At 34.9% G+C, this 26897-nt stretch overlaps 1 protein-coding gene across 1 annotated transcript in view; it reads left to right on the top strand.

The window, feature by feature from the left end:
• Nucleotides 1-26897, top strand: part of KCNT2 (potassium sodium-activated channel subfamily T member 2) — a 180760-nt gene that overhangs the window by 72688 nt on the left and 81175 nt on the right. Inside the window, exons 5-9 of the mRNA XM_089901855.1 lie at nucleotides 806-955; nucleotides 2333-2562; nucleotides 9768-9981; nucleotides 12385-12490; nucleotides 16372-16544. Coding sequence (XP_089757981.1) covers nucleotides 806-955; nucleotides 2333-2562; nucleotides 9768-9981; nucleotides 12385-12490; nucleotides 16372-16544 — 873 coding nt within the window. The remainder of the gene's footprint in view (nucleotides 1-805; nucleotides 956-2332; nucleotides 2563-9767; nucleotides 9982-12384; nucleotides 12491-16371; nucleotides 16545-26897) is intronic.

A 26897-nucleotide genomic window follows, 5' to 3' on the forward strand; every position in this document is an offset into this window, starting at 1 on the left:
TTCATAAACTTTATTCACCAAAAGTAAATGGAATTTATTGTACAAAATGGGAAAAATCATTATTGTATATTCACAGTAAATTTTGTCATAAGTTGAGTTTTTAATAAATTTCCAAACTCACTGAGCAGAATATTCTAGAATAAAAAAGAAACTGTACTTTCTGTGATAAACTTATCTTCTTTTAAAAAATACTTCTGGCAATCTCTTTTGGAGATCCTTACTTTTATCACAAAGAGGTATCTTTTCTTAACTGGTACACAATTGGAAGAAATCCATTGCTATGATATGGACAGAAATTAAGAGTATGTTTCCTATAAAATCAAACTGATAATGTGAGATGTATGTATTCATAATTTTAAAAACAAAGCAAAGTCAGTTACATACAGGAGCCAAGCAGGTATCATAAAGGGGATGAAGTGGGCTGTATTACTGAGACTATAAGGCAAGTATTATATATAGGTCGTGCATGACATGATATACATAAACAAAGACTAAAAATCAGATGCTATTGCTCACTGGTTCATGATCACAATAAATGCTTTTATTAACTGGATTGTGAAAACCTTCTACTTTTTAAAAATTTGCCATCTCCCAAGCTTCTATGTTGTGTTAGTTTTGAAATTTTTATAGCAACTCTTTGTAAATCGTGTCATCATTTTGAGCACCACACAGATAACTTCTTTGAACTGTGCTTGTCCATTCTTACAGTTGGAAAACTCCAGATTATGTGTGACAAGGACCGTTTTTTGAACCACATTCCCTGTTTGTCTCTCTCTGTGTGTATGTGTGTATGCTTTTGTTGCAGAGAAGGCCAGCAATCGCCAGAACAATGGCAGAAGATGTACGGCAGATGCTCTGGGAATGAAGTGTACCACATCGTTTTGGAAGAAAGTACATTTTTTGCTGAATATGAAGGAAAGAGCTTCACCTATGCTTCTTTCCATGCACACAAAAAGTATGTTTCTACTCCCAGAGTGGAATTAAAATATTAATCAGTCATAGCTTTAAACACAGTTTTCCATAATATAACCCATATTGGTGCTCATAAGTTGCAATTATTCTTGAATTTTTGACATAATTATTGAGACATTTGAATTCTGGCCTTTGGTATGGTCTCTACGAGTTAAGATTCTTGGGTGTATCATATAACTTAGTAAGAATATTGACTTTAGTGTCTTTTAATTTATCTTTAAAAATACTTTAATCCTGTAAAAATTCACATGAAAATGAATCTCCTTTATAAATCTAAATTTTGAAGTGGTGATTAAAAATTTAAGCAAAGTAAAAATAACATTTATAAAAGCTAGACATTTTTTTAAAACTTGCTTTGTCCAGAAAAATAAGTTAAAAAATAAATGATAGTACCTTCCAATTCAAACATAGAACATTATTATTTTTGTTCTTTTTGAGAGAAATTCTTTACTTAAGAAATAAAAAGTATGTCTAACATGAAAATAATATATTATTAGTATTATAAAATATTAATATAACATTTTTAAGATTTGTAATAATCTAGTATATTCCAGTAATCTAATATCTAAAGTATTCTACTTTAATTCCCAACATGATTCTGTTTATATACTTTTTTTATATTTAAAAAATATTTTTAAGTTTGATTTATTTGTAACACTATAAGACATATTGAGATAAAAATATTCAGAAGGTTTTGTGTTTGGAACATAACCTGAAAAAGTATATAAGAAATTTTAAGTAACACCTGTTACATTTAGTGGTTATTATTTCTCCTAATTAAGTTGTGTACCTATTCAATGCTATTTAATTTTTTTTCTAAATTTTTTTCTAAAATTCAAGACAGAACAAAAATAAATTTAGGGACCCTAATTCTTTCTCTTGTGACCTTGAGTAAGTTTCTTCCTCTCCCCTAAGCCAATGGCTGTCAAACTTTTTTGACCAAAGTAAGAAATACTGTTTTATCTTTTTTGACCAAATTAAGGTATACATTTTATGGTAAGACCCAGTATACACACACAAAATTTACAATAAAACTCTTACCCTTACTAAATGATATGTACTCTGATATTTCTATTATCTTTTATTCCATTCTTTTTTATTAAAAAACATATATAGTCTTAATTAACTAAATTGATTTCGCAACACACTAAGGACATAGTTGGGTTTTTTTTTCCTTTAAAAACAAGAGCCTTGAACTTTTAGGATCTTTTCAAGCTTTGAAATGTTCTTATTTGAGGTTTTAATTTTTCTCTGCCTTATAATAGTTTAATTATTTTCTTACATATGTGAACTTTAAAAAAAAACAACTAATTGCTGAATTTGACCCTTAAACTCTTTTATTTTTTTTTTTTAAATTAAGGTTTGGTGTCTGCTTGATTGGTATTAGGAGGGAGGATAATAAAAACATTTTGCTGAATCCAGGTCCTCGATATATTATGAGTGCTACAGATATATGTTTCTATATTAATATTACCAAAGAAGAGAATTCAGCATTTAAAAACCACGACCATCAGAAAAAAAGCAATGTATCAAGGTCATTTTATCATGGACCATCTAGATTACCTGTACATAGCATAATTGCCAGCATGGGTAAGTATAAATACATTTGGAAGTATCATTAGTCTCTTTCTTTGAAATGAATAATAAATATACTTTAATTTTTCTTAAAATTCCAAAGCCAAATTTAAAACATACTTGTGTGTATTACAAACTTGGTGTAGCTAAGTATACAGAACAAAATTTCTAATCTGTTAAATTGGTAAGGAATTAAGCTAATTCCATACTTCTAACGATGATTTCATATATATGATTAGTATATAAGCACCTGACACTTCTATGTTTCTTTGTCAGTTCCCTATTCAGTTATCAGTAGTGGGTCTTTCAAATACTCTCCATTTTTCTCAAAACTCTCCTATCCATCTAATTCTCATCATTGAACTTGGCTTCTGTGACACAGAAATTTAAAAAAAAAAAAGATTCAGACAAATAAGAATTTCCTTTAAATTTTGCCACCAAACCACCTACACACCTATAAGCATTTAGTTTCTATCACAAGGAAAATGTGTTTCTTCTTTTAACTTCTAATATTTTAGTATAAATGTGCCTTCACTTATGCCATGGACCCTTCTCCATTTCCCCCTTAGGGACTTCAGTCTTTTATTCATCCTCATTACCTAAATTTTTTTTTTTTTTTTCAAAATCCCTGGTTCATTCTCTCCTCTCTCCCTCTGTCTCTCTCTCTGACTTCACCTCTCTACACACACACACACACACACACACACACACACACACACACGCTTCTGGACCTCATGTTACGACATCATTTTCACAGATAAATTCCTCTAAAGAGCTGTCTGCGGTTGACAGCTTGAAATCTTATCGTTCCCTCACGTCTCTACCAGTTTAGTCTGAAATCTGCAATCATTATATTACTGAAACTACTCTGGCAAGGCCACCACCCTCCTCTTTGTCACTAAATCCAGTGGACATCTTCGCAGTGTGTGACGGTTCTTAAAACGCTCTAGTGCTTTTCCTCTGCATCCTGTACATTCATTTTCCCTAAATAGTCACATCTGATCTCAGAGATTCAACTGTCCTCCATAAATTGATGCTTCCCTTACCTAAATCATTACCTTAAACCTCTCTTCACAACAATATATTCAACTGTCCGTGGGTTATTTCTATCTGAGTGCCTACAGGAAAAACCAATGTGGCATATTCAAATTGAACTAATCTTTCCCCCCTCATTCAAAACCATTTCCACCTCCTTTTTTTTTTTTTGCTAAAAACAAATGGGACATCACCATCCTCTGATTGGTAATGCCACAAGTCTGGCTTTTACGATTCCTCTCCTCTTATACTTCATAATTCACTGAATTCTACTAAATCTGATCATTAAGTAGCCCCTAATGTCATTCATTTCTGTGTCCACTCTCAGTGCTATCAGTGTGGTCAGTCTGAACCTCCCTCATCCTTTCTCTCCACTGCAGCATCGTCCCCCCAATCTTTCCTGCACGCCTCCGGCCTTGCTGCCCTACACTCTCCTCCACCTTGCAACCAGAGTAATAATGTTTACATAATGTTATAGTCATTCTCCTGCATTAATCTTTTTAATTGCTTCCTATGAGCCATTGGAAAAAAAGTCTAAATTTTATAACATGGCTTATAATTGGATGATCAAAACCTCTTTTTTACATGAGGCAATCCCAGTTTTCCCAGGACAGTACCAGTTTATATACATTGTCCTGGTGTCATTATTAACAGAACTCTACTTTGACTCTCAGGAATATCTTAATTTAGAAGATAAATTACACAGTCACTTTACTTAAATTTTTTTTTTTTTTAATGATTCTTTCTTATATTTTTAGTCCCACATTTTACCATCCCTTCAGTTGCTTTCCTAAGTCCCAATCATACTAAATTTCTTTCAGTCTTCACTAATGGTTTTTCATCATCTCTTCAATTGCTCTCCTAAGCCCCAATCATATTAATTCATTTCAATCTTCCCTAATGGTTTTTCACCAGTGGACCTTAATGCTTTGTTTCCTCGGACGGGATCTACTCCTCAGCCCCTAACTTTGCCTGTGTAACTACTTCTAATCCTTTGCATCTCAGTCCCAATATCACCCCCTCTGAGGCATATTTCCTGGCCCTGCTTGGACTTTGTTAAGTAAATCTCATTGTCATTGATATAACATGATTATTTCTCTCCCATAGCAGTTCTATTCATTTCTTTCACATATTCAAGAATTACTTATTGAGTACCTAGTGTGTGCCAGGAACTCTTATAAGTATTTGTGATTAGAGAACAAGCAGACAAAGATCCCTAGCTCCCAGAGCTAACATTCTATCATGGGGAAGACTTGCAATAAATAACACATATTAAAAAAAAATAAATTATTTAGTATGTTAGAAGTTGATGAGTAATAAGATAAAAGAGAGAAGAAAACAGAGCTAGTAAAAGTGCGTATGAATTTTGGGAGAACTGGATTTTTGAGTGGATTGTAGACCTCATGGAAAAGGTGACATTTGAGAAAATACTTGAAGAAAATGAGGGAATTATCCCTGTGATTGTCTGAAAGAAGAACATTCCTTCAGGGATAATAGCCAGTACAAAGACCCTAAAGTAGGAGTAGGAGCCTGACTGATGTGCTCCAGGAACAGTAAAGAGGCCCTCGTATACAATGGAATATTACTCAGCCATAAAATGGAACAAAATTGGTTCATTTGTAGAGACGTGGATGGACCTAGAGAGTGTCATACAGAGTGAAGTAAGTCAGAAAGAGAAAAACAGATATCGTATATTATCGCATACATGTGGAATCTAGAAAAATGATGCAGATGATCTTATTTGCAAAGCAGAAACAGAGACACAGACATAGAGAACAAACGTATGGATACCAAGGGGGAAGGGGGGGTGGGAAGAATTGGGAGATTGGGATTGACATATATACACTATTGATACTATGTATAAAACAGATAACTAATGAGAACCTACTGTATAGCACAGGGAACTCTATTCAGTGCTCTCTGGTGACCGAAGTGGGAAGGAAGTCTAAAAAATAGGAGATATATGTATACATACAGCTGATTCACTTTGCTGTACAGCAGAAACTAACACAACATTGTAAAACAACTATACACCAATAAAAATTAATTTAAAAACATAAAAGAGGCCTTTGTGACTCAAACATGATGATTTGATGGTAAGAGTACAGGAGATGAGAGGGAAAAGGTAAAAAGAGGTCAGATCATGTTGGGCTTTTTAAGTCAATGTAAGAGTTGTAGCTTCTACTCTGAGTGAAGTGGGAGTCATGATAAAGTTCTAAGCAGAGGAACAGCATGATCTCACCTGTGCTGAACTCCGTTTTAACACAATCACTTTGGCTGCTGTTGAGAATAGATGCTTTAGGTCAAGGATCCAGTGTATTTTCAAGTGGCATTGGTAAAAAAGAAAAAAAAATTCTGTGTATACTGTGAAGGTAGAGGAACCAGGATTTGCTGCTGAATGGGAAGTGAACTGTAAGAAAAAGAGAAGTGTAAAGAACTCAAGGTTTTTCATATAAGCAGCAGGAAAAAGGGAATGGCCATCAATGAGGGTGGGGGAGTAAAGGTTTAGTGGGAGCCAAGGTAGATACAGAGTTCAGTTTGGGACACAGTGAATTTCAAATACCTGTTAGACATTGAGAGGAAGATGTCAAACAAGAGATTAGGGGCTTCCCTGGTGGCGCAGTGGTTGAGAGTCTGCCTGCCGATGCAGGGGACACGGGTTCGTGCCCCGGTCCGGAAAGATCCCACATGCCGCGGAGTGGCTGGGCCCGTGAGCCATGGCCGCTGAGCCTGCGCGTCCGGAGCCTGTGCTCCACAACAGGAGAGGCCACAGCAGTGAGAGGCCCATGTACTGCAAAAAAAAAAAAGAGAGAGGAGTCTAGAGTTCAGGAGAGAGGTGTATGCTGAAAAAGTAAATTTTGGATTCCTGAGCGTATGTATTATATTTAAAGCCATGAGACTGAACAAGATCATTGAGAAAATGATTGTGGGCAGAAAAGGGATGAAGACAAAGGACCAAATCCTACAGCGCGTCAATATTAATATCAGGATGATGAGAAGAAACCAGCAAAGGAGACAAAGAAGGAGCTACTACAAGGTAGCAGGGAAACCAGATGAGTGTCCTGTCCTGGGACCCAAATGAATCAAGTGTATGCAGAGGGTGGAGTCACCAGCCATGTCTGATGCTGCTGGTAGGTCAAATAACATGAGAACTGAGAACTGGCCATTGAATTTAGCAAAACAGTGTTCTTTGCCTTGATAACAGCCCTTTCAATGACGTGGTGGTGGAGAATGCCAGGTCAGAGGGGTTTATGACAGAATGGCAGAAGACAGTGTAGAGAAACTAGGTCTAGACGACTCTGAAAAAGTTGTGCTGAAAAAGAGTGCAAAGAAAAGACTTGGTGGCAATGGTAGATGTGCGAGAAAGTGAGAAGGGCAAGTTAATCAGGAGTATAGGTAAGAGAATGGGTACAGTGACGGACCATGGAACTTAGCTCAGGTAAGGAAGTAAAAAGACATCTGTTGGTTGAAGGAGACTGAAAAGCTAGTGAATTTAATAGATTATAGTTCCAGTGGGAATCAGAAAGGAGGGAGCTGGCAAGAGAAGAGGTGACAATAAGTATCAAAGAATGAGATGCCAGAAATAGAGCTTATGTGTAGTCAATAGTAATTATAAAATCTAGGGTATGACCGTGAAAGTGAATGGCTAAGGAATGATGGGAGAAAAGGCCATTAGTGGAGTATAGTCTATAAAAAAAACATGGAATCACTATGTGTACACCTGAAACTAATATAAAACTAATATAATGTTGTTAGCAGTACTTGAATAAAAAGAAAAAAAACACTACGTGGGATGACAGACACAGGACTGAACAAATAATATAGTGAAAGATACTGGGTACAGAGCTGGGGTATTATAGGTGATGAAAGGAAAATGGTCTGAAAGAGGCAGTGAGAACATTGAGGGTATCTCCCCACTTCCAAAACACAGACATCTCTTTAGGTGTTGCAGCCTTCAGAACTGCAGGGAAAGATGTCGGAGAAGAGGCAGGTTTTGTTAGGGGAAGGAAGGATTCAAAGAAGAGCTTGTTTCTGTAACTGTGACTGCTTTCTAAAATTGTGTCTTCCCTCTGCTAAATTCTGACTTTCTCTTGGTCATATCCCCCAAGCCCAGCTTGGTGCCAGATATCAGTGTTGACAGAATTGTCAGGGAGAGACCACATTTCCTGTGTTGGTCAGGAAGATGGTGAAGATGTAACTGGAGGTGATGTGGAGACATATTTGGGAGGGGGTGGAATTCAGAGAACATGGTTCCTTAGGAAGCAGGTGGGGACTTATCCCCACCGCAAGAGTAGGGCTTAGTTTTACATAAATGGAGGTATGTCTGTTTCATTCCAAACGTAAATGAGGGGAAAAAAAAATGTCTGGTGAAACTCTCATGTTCATTTGCTTGAAGAAGTTGAAGGATTTCTTCTGCCGTAACTTCTCTTTTCTCTCTGAATTAGACGACGTGGTCATCTGCAGGGGACAAACGTCATAAATATGGATTTGGATTAATAGTATTAAGATGCAAATCATATCATATGGCTTTATTTCGATAAATCAACCTTATAAAATTTCATGTTTGATCAGATCCAGTCACCTGATTAGTGGAAAAGTCAATCTCAGTTTTTCTAAGATCTCCATCTCACCTCTAAGATAGATTGAATTATAAATTAATCCTTATTTATGGTGCTAAAACAGTGGCCAAGTGTACAGCTTCTGATGCCAACCGCCTTTGTCTCTGCTCAGATACTGGAATTGCTGACTGCTGGTCATCACGTCCTTTCCTCGGGCACAGCAGCTCTAGACATATTCTTACAGGCCCCTCGCAGGAGTCTTCCCTGTTGACACACCAGCCCACCCCTCCCTCTAATCTGAGTGTTGTGTATAGTATATGAAGAGGTACTAGCCTCTAAAACCTGACCTCCCACATTTCAATGTTGAGGAATACCCAGATATACTCCCCAGTCTCTTGTTTCTATCAACTTTCACACTCAGAAACATTGAGATGCCAAAACCCATGAGGTTTTTCCCCCCCCTTTACAAACTCAGGCTGTCATAGTGAAGAAGGTGGCAAGGTCAGACAGAAGTCTGAAGGAAGTGGAGAGTGTTTTAAGAGTTGCTTCGAAGAATGAGACGAAATGAGGACTAAGGGCTTTCAGAAGGATGACCGGCTATCCATAAAAGCATACATGAAGTGAGTTATCGTAAAATATGGAGGCACTTATCCGTTAGATTGGATTATTTCTTCCAGAAGGGGAGAGACATCCACTTTCCATATACTGATGTTTAGACTAGTTTTTAAATGTTAATTTAAAATCTCAAAGGAAGTTGTTTCTTCCGCTTACTATTCCTTGAGTATCCCAAGAATTCAAAAGCCTTAAGCTATTTAGATTCGCTCTTCTTATTGCCCCAAGGTATTTCCGTGGCTCCTGTGCTCATGATTTTCTTTTAGGTCAAAAAAATCAAATGTCATGATTTCAGAGTAGCCCTTGTCATCGCCTAGTGAAAAGCTCATCCCTCCTCCCGCTTCCCATCCCCACTATTCCGTATCACATAACTCTGTTTTATTTTCTGCATGGTATTTAGCGTTATCAGGAATTACTTTTTTCACTTCTCTGTCCACTTGATTATCTTAAAGATAAATCTGTATGTGTAGAAACCTTGTCTGCCTTGTTCCTTGCATATCTCAAGTGCCTAGACTAGTGCTTGCCACACAGAGTACTTAATAAATATTTGTTGAATAAACATAAACATTAATGGTTCTAATGTAAAAAAGCATTTATAAATCAGTAAGAGAAAGATAACAAGATGGGGGAAAAAGATATAATGAGAAACCCACAAAATGCAAATGGCCTAAATTTTTTTCATTAATTTTAAATAAATATAAATGGAAACAAGGTATTTTTTTAACTGAAATTTCTAAGTATTTCAGGATTTCACAAATCTTATGTTTCATACTATAGAGCTGGTTGCAGCAAATACACTTTTGCACAAATATAGAAATTTTTTTATCCATGCGGGCAAAAAGACCCATATTAAAAAGAAATAAATAACCTTTGAGATTAAAGGATAAACAGTATATCGTATATTTCCTGGTTATACTGGCTGTATTTCATCTTACTTTGATCATTAAATGATTGACAGGTCCTATAGGTTAGGTGGCAAATGCTTTGATGGATTTTTATGTCTCATTGTTCCAGGTACTGTGGCCATAGACTTGCAAGACACAAGCTGTAGGTCAGCAAGTGGCCCTACCCTGTCTCTTCCTTCAGAAGGAAACAAAGAAGTCAGAAGACCCAGCATTGCTCCCGTTTTAGAGGTTGCAGATACGTCATCACTTCAAACATGCGATCTTCTAAGTGATCAATCAGAAGATGAAACTACACCAGATGAAGAAATGTCCTCAAATGTGGAGTATGTTTGTAAGATTTACTGGGATTTGTGCTTGCCATGAAAAACTAATATCCTTCCCTTCTGGACATCCTAGAATCAATCCTACATGCTTCTACCAAAACACCCTTCCTATTAGCCAGTATCTCTCTTGATGATAAAGTAACCTAAGTCCTCAAATTTCTGGCTTCAACAGCTATTGACAGCCTCATTTTTCTCTATATTATCCTTTATCCTTAAAGAAAAAAATAGGTAAATCAGCATTTCCATGATATAACCTATATCATATTTTACATATTTTTCTTTAAGGATACAGTTTGTATTTTCATAATTATATGATTTTGTTGAATTATAATGTACCTTCTACCTCTAATTTATTTTTTCACTTCCATATTGAAGTTCAATCAATTATTCAATGACATGTAATGCAGCTTCTTCCATTAAGCTTCTCTTATTTCAGCATTCAGCAATCATTTTTATTCAGGATACATCAATAATATTTTGAATGAATGAATAAAGGAAGTACTAGTTCTCTTTACTAAGATTCCATAACAGATAGTATCAATGTTTAAGCTATTAATCACATTTTAGCCTACAGTAGAGTTTGTTTACTTGTATATTATGTTGGCATTTCTTTTTTTTTTTTTGCGGTACCCGGGCCTCTCACTGTTGTGGCCTCCCCCGTTGCGGAGCACAGGCTCCGGACGCGCAGGATCAGCGGCCATGGCTCACGGGCCCAGCCGCTCCGCGGCATGTGGGATCTTCCCGGACGGGGGCATGAACCCATGTCCCCTGCATCGGCAGGTGGACTCTCAACAACTGCGCCACCAGTGAAGCCCTGTTGGCATTTCATGAGGAAAGCACAGTGTTCAACAGTCTTGACAGTGGAGTCTGAAGGAATTTGTGTCCCATGGCAGTTCTACCTTATACTGGTTGTGTGCCAGTGACTTTGATTAAATCTTCTGACCCACGATGCTTTATCTGTAAATAGTGTTCATATGAAGATTAATTGAGGTAATAGAGTAATGTGCTTAGGACAATGGTTTGTGCAGAGTAAGCATTCAATGAGTATTAAATACTATTTGGTGTAGTATTGGTCGTAGTGGCAAAGGTAACATCATTCAAACACTTCTAATATTTTTCATATAATAGAAGTTCAATCAATGTTGAACTGAACTAAAATGAACTGAAATATAATTGAAACTTAGAAAAATCCTTCTGTTAATCCTTCACACTTTTAAATATTTATTACAAGAAACTTACACATACCCACAGAAGACAAGTCCACTCTCCAAGAAATTAATAATACTCAAATAGATTTATGAAATATTTGACAGGAATAAGAAGAGGTTTGACCACCAGTATATTTCTAGAAATGGTGTTGTGTGGTGTGATACAAATTCTTTCTTTACATGTACTGAAAAAACTGAGGTGGAATTTTTTTTTATATCTAGAAAAATGAAAAAGATGTTGAAGTAATAGTGGGAGACTATCAACTTCTAAATTTGCAAAATGTTCTCCATTTTACCATCCTAGCTAATGATGTCTGGAATAACTAGATTTGAAATTTCTTGGTTTGAAAGATAAATTTTCTTTATCAAAAAAGAGCTTTCATATTGGATAAAATAACTTTGCCTCTACTAAATTTTCTTTTATTTCTTAATTTTCATTTGTGCTGCTACTTTTTGATAGTTTCATTTTGAAAATTTTACAACCATAATGTGACTATATTTATAAAGTCAGCAAATAAACTGAGCATCTTTGATAATATTTAAGCGTGATTCCAGCAAAAACTCTGGCTTTTGTGTGGGTCTAAGGGAATAATTTACTCAATCTAAAATGATTTACTCTTTTTTGGTTATGCATCCATGCCTGATGAATAGTGATAGAGTGAATCATAATAATGCATTTTGCTTTCATGTATTTTGTAAAGATTAACATTACTATTTTCTAAAATGTGTCTAAATCTTTTAAACTGAGGATTGGCAAACTTTTTCTGGAAAGAACCAGCTAGTAAATATTTCCAGCTTTATGGACCATGTGGTCTTTGCCCCAGCTACTCAACTCTGTTTCTGAAGTGTGAAAGCACCCCAAGACAATACATAAAATGAGTGAGCATGACAGTGTTCTGACAAAACTCACTTCTGGACACTGAAATTGAAATTTCATATAATTTCTCGAGCTGAAATATTATTCTTCTTTTGACTTGTTTTTCCAACCATTTAAAAATATTAAAACTACTTTAGTTCAGAAAACCATGCGATGAGCCAGATTAGGTCCATGGGCCCTGTTCTAAACTATGTCCATATCAAAATAAAGAATTACTGCATCTAACTTTATCAAAGTAGAGGAACATGGCCATAACTTGATTGTCTGACTTTGCCTGCATTAATTCAAGGCAATTCAATATTTCCTATTGTTTTACAGATATGCTAAAGGCTACCCACCTTACTCTCCATATATAGGCAGTTCACCCACTTTTTGTCATCTCCTTCATGAAAAAGTGCCATTTTGCTGCTTAAGACTAGACAAGGTAAGCACTTACTGCTGTTATTTTCTGTAAAACTAAAATGATGGCATTGTGTAATTACATGTATTTAAATAATTTTGTATAGTCTTTTGACTGAAATATGTTAAAAGAATATTATCTTTCAAATGTAAATGTAATACATAAAGTGGTGAATTTTACTTTCTTAACTTCACTAAAGGTTACCCAAGTGCTTTACCCTCTACTAATGTAGCCAACAAGTTGGTCAGTCATTGTTTCAAAGAGAAAAACAAAGATGCCAGAGCCTCAAACCAGAGTCTCCCCAGATCATTTTGGCCAGATGCGCTCTATTTATCTTACTAGACATTTTTGCCTCAAATCTCAAAGTGGAATCGCTTGACATGGTGAAATTAGCTAGTCATAATTCATTATTGAATTATTAGACTGGAAGTGTCTTGCTTAATGTCCCCTTTCCTAAAGATTTTACAGTAGTTCTTGGTTCCTGCCTTGATATTCAGGAGAAACCATCCAAAACAGAAAGATTCCAAGAAAGCAGGAATCTTTCTCTTTCACAGTATGGCCATTGGACATGACCTGGGTAAGAATTTGTTTTCATGATGAGTCAGAGAGCAGATAAAAAGAAGACTCTCAAACCCCCCATCTCCCAGAAATTAAAATGTGCCACTAATTCTAACCAGGAATTTCTTCCTTTATTCTATATTTTGGAGTTAGCTGGAGTTAAAATCCCACCTCTCCACTTCCAGGCTCAGCCATTTGGGCAAATAACATTATCATTAAACTTCAGCTTCCATATCTCCAAAATGCTTGTAATTTTAATATGAACCTTATAGGGTTCTTGTGAAGATGATATAAATTTGTGCATGGAGAAAGCTTTTCACAGTGCCAGGAATGTAATAAATGTATAGGCACTTAATACATTTTGTTAATATTTTTACTACTATTATTTTTTCCATGTGATAAACATTATGAATCTTGGCTGTAGCTGTCACTCTTGAGGAAGATTAGCAGATCATTAGAAAATTTCTGCCTCTATCTTCCTAAAGTTTTTTTGTGAACCCTTACCCCTGCTCCCAGATGTTCATCTGGGTCCATTAAGGTGGACATTTCCGTCTCTCGATGCCTTATTTTTTGTCAGTCCTAGTTTTGCTTTCCTGCTTCACAGCATTTCTAGCGCTGGCTCGCTCTGCATCTTTGGTAACCTTGATGCATCTTAAGCTTCAGAGCCCTTCTCCTGTATTGGCCCCTTCCAAGAACCTGTGACTAATTTTTTATGTATGACTTTTGTGTTTTTTTCCTTAAAGAGGTTTTCCAAAATAATATAAGCTTTAGGTCCCATAAAGCTTGGGTTCACACCTGGTGGCATTTTACTTTTTAACACACAAAGATGAAAGTAATGTTGGGAAACCAAAGAGTCGAAATGATTCCACTGATTCCCAAGAAGGGAACCTGATACAGGAAAAGTTAAGCTTTCAGAGATGAGGCTTGCTGGAGGAGAAACAGTCTTTTAAAGCCAAAAGACAAGTTGTCTCTTTACCAAAGTAAAAAGCGATGTATCCGAGTATCGTTGATTGGCCGATAACATCTGGGGTTATCCATTCTTTAGGTGGCGTTAGTCTGGCTGGAGGTGGTGGTCTGCTCTGTAAATGAGTGCCCATTTTGCGATTAGCAGATGGGGTTATGCAGCCAATCCTACTGTGTCCATGAAGTCTGTGAGCAGGTATTTTGTTGCCCAGTTCGTTTTGCATTAGTATCAGCAGGCTCCTTTTGGTCAAGGTTTATCAATACTAAATTCCCTGTTTTGTCCTTGTTCTATTTCTTTTTTTTTCTTACTAGTTGAGCTACTTCTAAATCTTCTAAATTAGTTCTTTTACCTCATTTGATCTCATAAAAATGAAGTTCTTAATAATTTCAGCCTCAGCCTGTCTTCCTTCTCCTTCCACAGTCTCTTTGTAAGTGACCTAATTTCATGTGGCTTCAGATCCTGTTTATAGTAGTAATTCTCCAATCATACTTCCAGTGAAGTCTGCCTGTCCTTCTCCTTTACCACTCCCCATTTCTCCATTCTTTCTTATGCCTTAATCCTTCCTGCTGGATTGGTCTTCCTACTTCCATGATTACAGCTTTTAGAAATTCTACTAATGAGATCCTATTAGTGGTAAATTCTTTCAATTTCACTTTCCCTAGATATGTCCTTATTTTGTCCTCCTCCTTGAAGAATAGTTTTGCTGGGTGTCCAATTCCAGGCTCTGAATTTTCTTTTTCTTTTAGCCTGTTAGGATTCTATTTACTACCTTCTGTGCTCCACACTGCTGATGAGAGGTCGGCCATCGTTCTAATTTGTGTTTCTGGTAGTTAAAGCTCTCTTTTCTCTCTGGCTGCTTTTAAGATCTTCTTCTTGTCTTGGCTGTTCTGCACTATGACAATGTGTATGACACTGGCTTTCTCTTTATTTATTTGGATTAGGATTCATTGGGTTTCCAGAGCCTGAGGATTTGGATATTTCATTAATTCTAGAAAATCCTCAGTCAATATTTATGTGAATAGTGCTTCTTGCTGATTCTTGCATCTCTTTTTCAGGTATTCTTTTTAAATGCGTATTAGACATTCTCACATTATCTTCGAAGTATCTTAATTTTTCCATACCACTTTCTCTTTTCTTTCTGTATTCTGAGTAATTACTCTTCAACTCAGTCATGCAGTTGATCCCTTCAGATGCATCAAATGGGCAATTTAAATCATCTTTTGAGCTTCTGTTTTTAATTGTTATATTTTTAGTTCCAGAATAGAGTATATGCAATTTTTTAAACATCTAAGTGAATATTTTAAATACCCTCTTGTTCTTTGCTCATGCTTTGAATGTTCTCTTTTATTTCTCTAAACATAGTAAACATGCTCATTTTCTATTCTGAATCTTATAACAGTGAAGTCTGTAATCTTTGTGATTCTAATTCTGGTGTTTATTGTTTCTGCTGACTCAAAGTACCTTGTTCCCAGCAATGTTCTGTAACTTTTTATTAAAGAATAAAGGCAGAGAACATTCCAGAGTTGATGATGAATCCACAGAGAATCAACAAATCTCAACCCAAATAAAAAGAAACCCTCATAAAGACATATAAAGATTAAAAAAACAGAACACTAAAGCAATTATCCAGGCAGATAATTTTAAAAGGATCTTGATTTAATAATGCTAAGTCCAGTAAATTCTAGCTCCCTAGGAAGTAGCAAAATATCCTCAGGAAACACATTTTGGTAATTTGTTGTTATTATTGTTAACATTAGTATTTTACATTTCAGTATTTGCATCGTTATCTTGCCAGCTCAGGTATACATTTAGACAATTAGGGTTTTTTTCTTTTAATTTTTGTTTTTTAACCAAAAAAATAATCCCTTTCGATATCGATATCCATCCTTTTGGTATTCCATACTTGGAATGTTCCAAGGTTATTTAATTTTAATATTACTCTATTTCTGGAAATAAAGTCCGAGGCAGATTATTTATTTTTTTCCAGCTTTATTGAGGTATGATTGAAAAATACAAATTGTGTATATTTGAGGTCTATAACATGATGCTTTGATATACATATACCTTGTGACGATTCCTTAATATTGATACCCAGATGTCATCTGGCAGCAAGTTTCAGTTTGCAGTGGAACATGTGTACACTGTGTTGCTGCCTTTTCCTTCCCCAAATCAAGCTGCATACCTGCAATTCATTTGTCTTGTCCATGCACACCTTCAGGCTGGAGAACTTGGCATAGAAAAATGTAACTATTTTCAAATTTGTTAGAAAACAAAGGATTTACTAGGTTAGATTAATTTCACATTTCCAGATCTTCTAAATATTTTTACCCAATATTAGTGGAGTATAAAAATGGCCTTTCTTTGTATAATTTTTCTTCTCTAGAGTTGCCAGCATAACTACTATGAGGACGCAAAAGCCTATGGATTCAAAAATAAGCTAATTATAGTTGCAGCTGAAACAGCTGGAAATGGATTGTATAATTTTATTGTTCCTCTCAGGGCATATTATAGACCAAAGAAAGAACTTAATCCCGTAATACTGCTATTGGATAACCCGTAAGTATATTTTTAAATGCACAAACAAGACAAAAATTTGTTAATATTTTATCAAAAATAATTTAATTTACTTAGAATATTTTAAATCAGATACATTATGGCACATGATTCATTGAGAGATATATTCTGTGCTGTGGTAGAAAACAACCATTGTATATGATTGTGTTTCACAAATACAACTTAAAACATCACTGGAGTACTCTGAGCCTTTTATTTAAAACTATTTTTGCAAGTGGTCATTGCTCTCTACCAGTGGGAAACATGCCACTGAAATAATTATAGTTATTTTCATTAAATTAATCAACTAGCCTGGAAAATCTCTGCCAAAACTGGACAATTTCATTGCCTTTGTGGAGAACCATTAATTATCAGAGGAGCATATTAATGATCCATTTTATATCATACCATTACACATCATCATAAGTTCTTATGATTCTTCCACTGTTAAAACATATATTCTGTAACATAACATAAATAGTTTGTGCTTTACAATGTTCATTTCTTTTGAAAATGTTTGATATACTCTTGTGAAATAAGACTACTTAAACATTTCAAAATCCTTATATGAATGTAAATATACATCACTAAATGCTGTGGTCAAATCCATTGTATACTAAAATTGCAATATTCCTCTCTCTGACTCAGATTAGTAGCAGATGGTCCTTAAATCAATACCATGTTTTAGAATCCTCCAACTCTCCTCTTAAACTCTAAAGTGATGCAAATTTCAGGGTAAACCAAATGAGGCCAAAATCTGCTGCCTTGTCTCTGCTTTTAAAATTTATCAAAAGAATTTTTTCAAAACAGAGGTATCTCCCCAATATATTGTAACTTCATGACATTATTTATTCTGAATATGTGAATATCAAGATACTGATTGATGCACCTTGTTTTAGAGTCAGTATCTCAATGGTAATCAACTCTAAAACTTGAGCACACCTCCAGAGGTTTCAGTTGAAGAATTTTCAGGTCTGATGACTCAATGACTTCTTTGATACCACTTTAGCATCCAAGGAAAGGTGAGATAAATTTAGGGCAGGTGTAGGGGAACAAAAACTTGGACCCAATGTCAGAAGAAATAAAAGCTTAATAAAACAAATCTTAGGAGAATAAAAGTTGAATTACTGGATGGCTAGGGTGATAGAGTATGGTGACAAAGCACCTCCAAGGCCTTGGGATATATCCCTTATTCTGGAACTTTTCTGGTAGGAGGCTCTAAGAAACTGGCGAAGATCTGGCACATAAGAGATGCTCATCAGCTATGTGAATTCAGAAGTGTCCAATTTTGGCTCTTTTTGCTTATGGTGTAATGTGTCCACTGCCTTAAAGATGAATTTAAGACAGGGGTATTTACAAGTTGATTGACTTAGAGCATTCCCATCTCGGATGGCTTGGATCAAAGTGGATCAACTCAGGCCCCAGAATACAGAGAAGCAGATAGGAAGAGGCTTAGAAAGAAAGAAGTGGCACTGTGCCTACAGCAGCCCTGTGATAAAGCAAAGGGGAAAAACTATCCTTTCACCTTATTTATATTATTTCAAGGTATAATTTCTTGTCCTGATGTGTAAATCTCCTAATTGGGTTCTTGGACCTGATTTCAATGTGTGTGTGTGTGTCAGAGGGTTTCTCCACACCTCCAGCAAGCAATGCGCAGGACACCAGCTCAGTTCTGGGGGAATTCAACTCACTTCTGACACCGTCTACCCAGAAATAGCATTGGATTCCACAGGTTGAAAGTTCAGTCTTACAAAACTGTCCCACTCCCACTTCAGAAGCCAATCACAAGCCAGGTTATCACCCCATAACTGATCAGCTGTAGATTGGAAATTTCAGTGACCCCCTCCTTGGACTTCAGATGCCAGTTGCATGTCTAGATTGTTACCTGTACTTCTGACTGAATGGCTGTAGATCGGGGGTTCCTACAACCACCTACTCAAGGTCAAGTTATTTGCTAGAGCAGCTCACAGAATTCAGAGAAACATTTTACTTACCAGATTGCCACCTTATTATAAAAGCATATAACTTGGGAACAACTGGATGGAAGAGATGCACAGGGCAAGGTATGGGGAAAGGGCATGGAGCTTCCATGCCCTCTATGTGGCCACCACTATCACCAAATCTCTACCTGTTCACCAGCACAGAAGTTCTCCAGACTCCATCCTTTTGGGTTTTTAATAGAGGCTTCATTACATAGGCACGATTGATTAAATCATTGGCCATTGGTGATTGAACTCAATCTCCTGCCCCTCCCCCTTCCTCAGAAATCACGGGGTGGGACTGAAGTTCCAACCTTCTATTCAGGTTGGAACTTCAGTTTCCCTGGCAAACAGCCTCATCCTTAGGTACTTTCCAAAAGGCACCTCATTAATTTAAACCCAGTGGTCCTGGAAAGGGGCTTGTTATGAAGAACAAGACACCCATTTCACCTTTTTTGGCTCTGAAGTGATTTCAGGAACTGAGGATTAGAGACCAAATATTACGACAAAAGATGCTCCCATTGCTGTTATCACTCAGGAAATTCCAAGGGTTTTGGGAGCTGTGAGCTAGAAAATGTGGTGAAGACCAAATATATGTGAGAAATCTGAATGTGAATACCAAATATACATTCCTTATAAAACACAATAAAAGAATCAATCTTGCCAAATTTGGGAGTGGAGTTTACTCCATGAAGTGGAGATGGGCTCCACTCTTTTCCATATCCAATCTTGCTAAGTAATCTTATCTCAGAGTCACTAATCCCCCTTTCTCCCCCTTATTATTCCAATGAACAGGTGGCAGGAGCTAGGATTTCTTAACCTGTGTACCTGGTGTAGACTTTGGAATTGCCATAACTAAATCAGCCTCTTTCTGTTTGGTTTTGAATTCACAGGTTACCTAACTGCCCAGTTACTGAATGATTGATTGATTGGTTTGTATATTAGAATTATAAAAATCAAGTGGTTATTTCTAGAGTCTTAATTCCTGAATCTGACCAATCACAGAAAAATCTGAAGACTCTGTTTCTCTTAGTTACTGGCAAACTGGTCAGTATTTCAATATAAATATAGATGTAGGTTTTATCAGAGAATATTTTATCTGAATAATACCATAGTGACTATTTAATAAAATTAATATTCTTTGCCACCACCCTCTGCTTATTATAGTAATAATTGTTGAGCATTTACTACATGGCAATCATCATAGTAGATACCTAACCTTTATTTCACATCGTATTTCCATAAAAAATATATCCATGTCATATAGTGATGATTTATCCTCAGAAAGATGTACCAAGCAGCTTAAGATCTCAAAGCTTACAAATTACAATGATAACATTTAAAGAATTCGGTCTGTGTGACTTGATTACACCACTGCCTCTTATTTCATAGAAAGGAAAAAACAGGCCAAAGAAGTTAAATGATTTTTTCCAAGGTCAATTCTAGAATTAGAACCTTCTCTGCAATTCATAGTTCATTGATCTTTCAACTCTGTGACCTTACTTTACTTACAGGTTTTTGATATATGCAAAAATACATTGTTTGTCAATTGTTTTTAGAAACAAGAATATTTTAACTTTAGAATATTTTGCATTAAATTTTTTCTTTGCTTTCCTAAGGACTTACAGTTTGGAATCTAGCTATTCACACAGTTTGGAATCTAGCTATTCACATGATGTTGTTTGTTAAATGATTTTAATGGGGTTTGACTTTTTTTCAAAGCGTTGAGATGAAAGCTCGGGCTGTAAAATTTATCAGCTTCCTGTGCATTTCCCAAAAGCAGTATCTAACATTTTTATTTGTTGTTCTCTATTCCTTTGATTGAGAATGAGGAAGCAAAAACTAAACACCAGTAAATAACGTTCCAGGAAATTTTATGCAATCCTCCTCTTTTTTTTTAAACAATGAGATACTTGTTTCTCTGCTGTGGCTAGTATTTTTCAGTCTATCCTATAGTATTACAAAGAAATATGATGTTTTCTTTAAAATATTTCTGGGTTATAAGAATTTGCACACTAATAATTATACACACTTCTACAATTATTAGCTTAGTGGGGTTTGACTTTACTTTAAATGCACATGAGCATTGCTGAAAATAATATCAATACATGGCTACTTAGGAAATTTAGTTGAAGACCAATTTATTCAATATACCAGAAACAAATAACAGATGCCACAAATATGGGATTTAAAAATGTAAATTAAATTTATGATATTCACATACATAATATGTCAAAATAAGTCTTCACAATGTTTCCAAATAGAAAACCTTCTCCATTTCATATGGTAATTACATAAAACCGTGTACATTGGAAAACGTCTTACACTTGATACTGGTTCATTGGAGCTGTTCTCAGTTCTGATTGATTGGCCATCTGTTCTCTTTGGCCTGTTGTTGGGCCACACCGATTTTAAATATTTTGATTACCATCTCACCCTTAAAGATCGTCTAGTCATCTCCTGATACCATTTCATATGAGACATGGAAAAGAGAGTCAAACACTTTGGAATACATTACCCAAAGCTACACAAGGTTAAAGTCCAAGATCCAGGCTTATCTCCTTTATTTTTACAACATCTTGTTTAAACTATCCCTTTACTAAATCTTCTTTCCACATAGAGCTACAAGTAAGCTCCAGTTCAGCTTATTTCAAGAATAATGATAAACTGTCTGATATGTCAGGGTCCTTATTAAAGACATTCAGACCTTAGACTCATACGGATCTGAAATAAGATCTAAGTTTACCCTCTTGATAGGCCTGTTGCGTATTATGGAATTGCTGTAAGCCTCGATTTTCTCATTTATACAATGAGTAGAACATTTATCTTAAGTTATTTTGCAAGTCTATAAAATAATGTCTATGAAGGACGAGTACCATATCTGACTCATAAAAGGCAGTGAGGAAATGTCAGTTTCCCCCCTTCTACCAATCAAGAGAAGGACATTGTCACTATTTAAACTGATGGGAGAATTTCTGTGAAAACCCAATTAACAAAGAATGGGAAATTTATTTCAAGTTGTTGAAATTAAGCTACTACTGTATTTTTAAGGGAGAGATAAACTTCTTAAAAGTGGAATTATGAAATGCTAGCAAAATAAACTCTCACTGCATTCTTTTCTTGAATTTGAAATAAAAAAAAATTAAGTTCATTATAGTTATTAGTTAAATGGGAAAAAATGATCTTCAACTTGCAAATCCATGCAATTTCCCAAAACTTTAAACTTCCTATCAATAGCTAGCTAATTCATATTTTCATATAATGAAAAATTTTATATAATAATGAAGATATTTTAAATATAATGAAGATATTTAGACTCATAAATAGTCATGTTTCTTAATAGAATTACAGTTAGGACTCTGATGAATGATGTGCTCATTTTTTTTTCCTAAGCAGTTTAGTGCCATCAAAACCTTTGCCGATTTACTTAAATGAGCCAACGTAATCCATATGAACGTATAGTTGATATATTCTTTATATTTCAGGTTTCCTTTTAAACCACCTTTATCAGTAAAAGTAGTGGACGGATCTGTTTGTTCTACAAGTTAAATTTTGCAGGGCATGGCATACTAAACTCCCTACATTAGATATGCTTCATCAGGATTATATGTCTACCAGGTTTCAGGTGACTTGCCTTGCCTTGTAACATAGCTGGATTCATGTAAGGATGAATCGTGCTACCACGATACAGATGTTAATTTCTAAGGATTTGAAAGATTGTTTGTGCATTGTAAATACATGTTTGTGGCAGAATTGCATGTCAGTAAGATTCATGAGTTTTAGGAATATATAAGGCAATAATTTTGATGTCTACGTACTTTGAATGATTTCTACTGGACAAAACAAAAGAATACAAAGGCCACATCTTCAGTTTTAGCTCTAACAGAAGAGTTGGCATAGCATAAGGACTAGTGACCCCGGTACTTCTTATCACATGGAAAATTTTTGATATCTTTATTAAGTTGAATTATTCAATAACATTAACTACTGTTGCAAGACTTTGGAAGACAGATATGTTACAGTGGACAGATGGTCACGAAGATAGTGTAAATAATTGAAATAATCTGAATTTTAAAAAAATGAGGAGGTTATTCCAGACAGGGTATAGCTCTGCAATTAATAATGAGGAATTATGAACCCAACTCTGCTACACAAGTTATTGAGCTACTCACTTTATCTGACTGGAACTATGTTGGAGCAAAGAGAGATAAAACAAAATAATAACCCCCCAAATGACACAGTCAAAAGGATCTTTCAAAGCACTGCAGAATCTCAGTGCTGTCCCTGTCTTGTGCCACTTGTATCCTGATGTATTATTCTATAATCACAAGGTGGGTAAGAGACATGGAGGGTCTTGAGTCAGCAGTGAGAATACCCCCTCTGAGCAATGCTCAGAAAGAGAAGAACTGGCAGGCACTAGCCATGACCACTACTGGGACTGTATATGATTATGTTTGTTGAAAACAACCTACAGCATGAGCTTTAAAAATATTTGTAACCTGTGATTTACTAATGTGAAAAGTTTTATGAATGTTTTGGGGTAAATGATAAAAACAAATGCTAGAAAAAGAGTCATCCAAAAATGTCCAGACGAGTAACATTTATAATAGCAGGATATTGGAAATAGCTTGGAACTCCAGTAATTAATAGCACAAAAGTGAAAATAACATAAATGAAATAATTGAGGATTTTTAAAATGAACTGTGGTACATTTATAATATGTAGTAATATGGGGCCAGTTAAAATGGCTAGGAAGTAATTTATTGATGGTAGGAATGTGATCAACAGGGATAATCTTTGTAAGTTTTCTTTTAATGCTTCACTGCACTGAGCATTATTTTTCTTTAGAGTGGAAAAAGATGAGTATGATCAACAGGAAGAAAATAAATCAGGGAGGACAAGACTTCTTCAGGCTGGGAGAAGCACCTGGGATATTGCAGGGGCTGTACTTCCCTTTGCCTAGAGGTTCCCTTTGCTTCTCCTTTACTGAGCCAAATCCTACTCGTTCTTCAACATCCAAATTAAATATATCCTCTGTGAAATGATCCTGAACTCTGTCTCCTGAGTGCAACCTATTCCTTATTTTTTCAGATTACAATGTGTTGTAATTTTGTGCTTTTACTTATGTGTTCCAAAAGCTCTATTTCTTACAGTACAAGTTAACAACATATTCTTTTTGCATACACCTGCGTATACCAAAATGTCTGTTAGATAAAACTTTTTGGATACATATATGCTGAGGGAATAGACGCATGAAAGAATAATTCAAAATGAATACAAATTCAAAGAATTACAAAATGAATAAATAGATTAGGTAATTTCTAAGGAAGCTTCCAGGTTCATGATTCTTTCCCCAAATATGCATAAAGAGTAAAGATTTCAGTTGCAGTACACATTTGCTCAACAATATATATTGAGGAAATCAGTAATGTAAAAGGTGAATTACTTTAATTTTAATTTTATATAATATATATATATATTGATGGGTACATATACTTATTTATTTATTGATATGTTGATATATTAAGGGACATGTTGTGATTCTGTATATCCCTTAGAGAAAATTGCTCTTAATAGGCATGATAATTTAGTTCCTTATGTTTTATATCATCAAAATAAAATCATCAGTTCCCCATTTTACAAGACTCTCTCATCATGAATAATTTAAACTCACTGACAAGACTTTTTAGTTATAAATTAAGAGTATCAATTTAGTGTTTTTGTAGAATAATGCCATAATGTTTCTGATTTAGAAAGCAGAAATACAACTTGTTTTTATCATTGTTGAGCGCATTGTATTATTCATAACAAGTGCAAATGACATTTTAAAATTAATGTTAAGAGAAAAGGCACTTAAAATTAATCTTGTCAACAGTGTTTAGTTTTGGAAATGAAAACTAAGTCAACTTACTTCCTTTCCCTAGAAGTGCTGCCACTGTTGTGACATTGTGTTTCATTTTGTAACCCATCTGCTACTTAGGCCAGATATGCATTTTCTGGATGCAATCTGTTGGTTTCCAATGGTTTACTACATGGTGGGCTCTATTGACAAGTAGGTGACAAAATCTTTGGCACACTAACTAGTGTGGTGTCCTGTGGTTTGTCATGTGCTGCACCCCTGTGTTGCATGATGAGTGTAATTTGCCATTTCAGTGTTGAAAATATGTTTATTGCATGTGGAGCTTATGTTCTCGTGTTATACATCTTGCATTCAAACTTCCTAAGCAGTAATCTGTTGTTGAATTAAAACAAATCTTGTTGCATGTCAATTTTGTTCCCTTTCTAAAGCTATTCCAGTTTTGTGTCATCTATAGCAGTAACTTTATTACTGTTAACATCTTTGTAGAGAAAACCTAGAATTTCAACATTGTGATGCATTGGTATCATTATCATAACTTCTGGAAACCTTCAAAATAATTTGGAAATGCTCATTTTAAATCAGATTTATTAACTGGAGCATTTCCTTGACAGTCTATTCTGGTAACATATCAGAGTCTTCCAAAAATTTGTTAATTAAAGGTCAAATGTGTGCAATGCTTCCGTTTTAAAATACAAATTGTTATATGCATAAAGATGACATTATAACAAATATAAAAACTAAAAGATCCGAAAACTAGTATGCTTATAAAATGTGTTAATTTTCCATTCTAAAAAACATCAGCCCAAAACATTCCAAATAAAATGCTAAAAGTTATCCATTGAGAACTTTCATGCTTACATTTCATCTTGTAGATGCTGAAAAACAAAGCTTCGTAACTTTGACAGTGTTTATTGGCTGTGGACACATTAAAGGCCAAACAGATTAACATATATTTAGCTTCCATTCTACATTAATATAATTTATGTTATCAGTTGCATAATACTAACCAACTAACTAAAATGTAGATGTACTAAAATTATTATTTAAATCCATGAAAATGAAATCAATCCATATTTTATCAATAGTAATGTTTCTTTGTTGTGAGAGTATTCTATTAAAATTCATTAGAACATTATATTTAAAAGATATAAAATAAACCTCTCATCTGTCTTTTTTGATGTAAACTATATAATGAATTCTCCATCTATAAAAGTATTTACGGGGAGGAAAAGAAGAATGGAAAGGATCAAATCCCTAGGATTAGAGATGAAACAGGATTGGCTACAAGTTGCTAATTATTGAAGCTGGGTGATTGGTACAGGAGGTTCAGTATATAGTATTCTCTTCTGCTTATGTTTGAAATTTTCCTTAAACATAAATAAGCGAAGAAAACTATGAATGAATTAGAACACACTCACAAACATTCACCTATATTCATTCCTTTACATTCTAGTTCTCTTTGAAAAGGAAGTCAGAGAAAGGTAGAAAGAGGGGCAATGTCAGTTAGATTATCTGTAACTGTTTTTCATCCATGTTGACTTTTTTCTTGGGCCACCATCTGGTGACCAAACTGCGTAAAGCAATAGTGCTAAAGAAAAAATGGGCAGTGGCTTTGTAGATAAGATAGTGGGGAGAAATTATGATAGACACAGAATTATAAGAATAAATCGGTAGCCAAATAAAAAAAGGAAAGAAAGAATACAATACAATATTAAATGAATATAAATAATTTAAAGTTAAAACATGAAGAACAAAAAAGTTTCTACGTGGTTCAGAAATGCCATTCCAATTTTATATATTTTCTATAGATTCTATAGATTTCTTTAGATTTAAACTCATATTTAATAATAATTACTAAAATCATTTGCCAAAGTTATGTGTCAACTACAACGGCCAATATTTTGAGTATGGAATTAACTGATATATACAGGTTTAGGTAGTTAGTGACTATTCAGTACAGGAATTCTCATAGTTAAGTTTTTTGTTAAGTCTCAACTTCATTGATTTATTGCTGATGAAATATTCATATTTTATTATCACTTCTATTTGTGTATCTTTTTTCAGTCAGGCTTACCTTCTACCACCTTATCTTTCCCTTTTCCTATATAGAAAATTATAATTTTTTAATCAGGGAAGTAAAGATTGTAAGAAATGAAATATGAGAAAGTGGATTACCACTAAAATAAGGTTGGTGAAGACATAAGATTTAGGCATCATTTTTATGGTACATAAGGGACCATATCACATTCATTTTCCACCTACATTTTTCTTTTTAAAAAATGTATTTTAATAGATGTAAGAACAATTATGAATTTCCTAGCTAAAAGGAACACCCTAGTAAAGTGTTCCTAGAGATTTAAACTTGGTCATCATATTGATTGGATGTTATGGTCCTGGCCCCTCTCACCATAGGAAATTTATTTGGAATAACATTCTGTTTCCACAGTTTTAGCCATAAAATCCCTGCCACAGAACACTGTGCCTGATTCAAGCGAAATATTTTTTTCTGGACTACTC

The sequence above is a fragment of the Delphinapterus leucas genome, chromosome 1, assembly GCF_059928025.1.
Source record: "Delphinapterus leucas isolate spDelLeu-1000000601 "Yukka" chromosome 1, BTC_Dleu_Yukka2, whole genome shotgun sequence".
In the NCBI taxonomy this organism is placed as follows: Eukaryota; Metazoa; Chordata; class Mammalia; order Artiodactyla; family Monodontidae; genus Delphinapterus; species Delphinapterus leucas.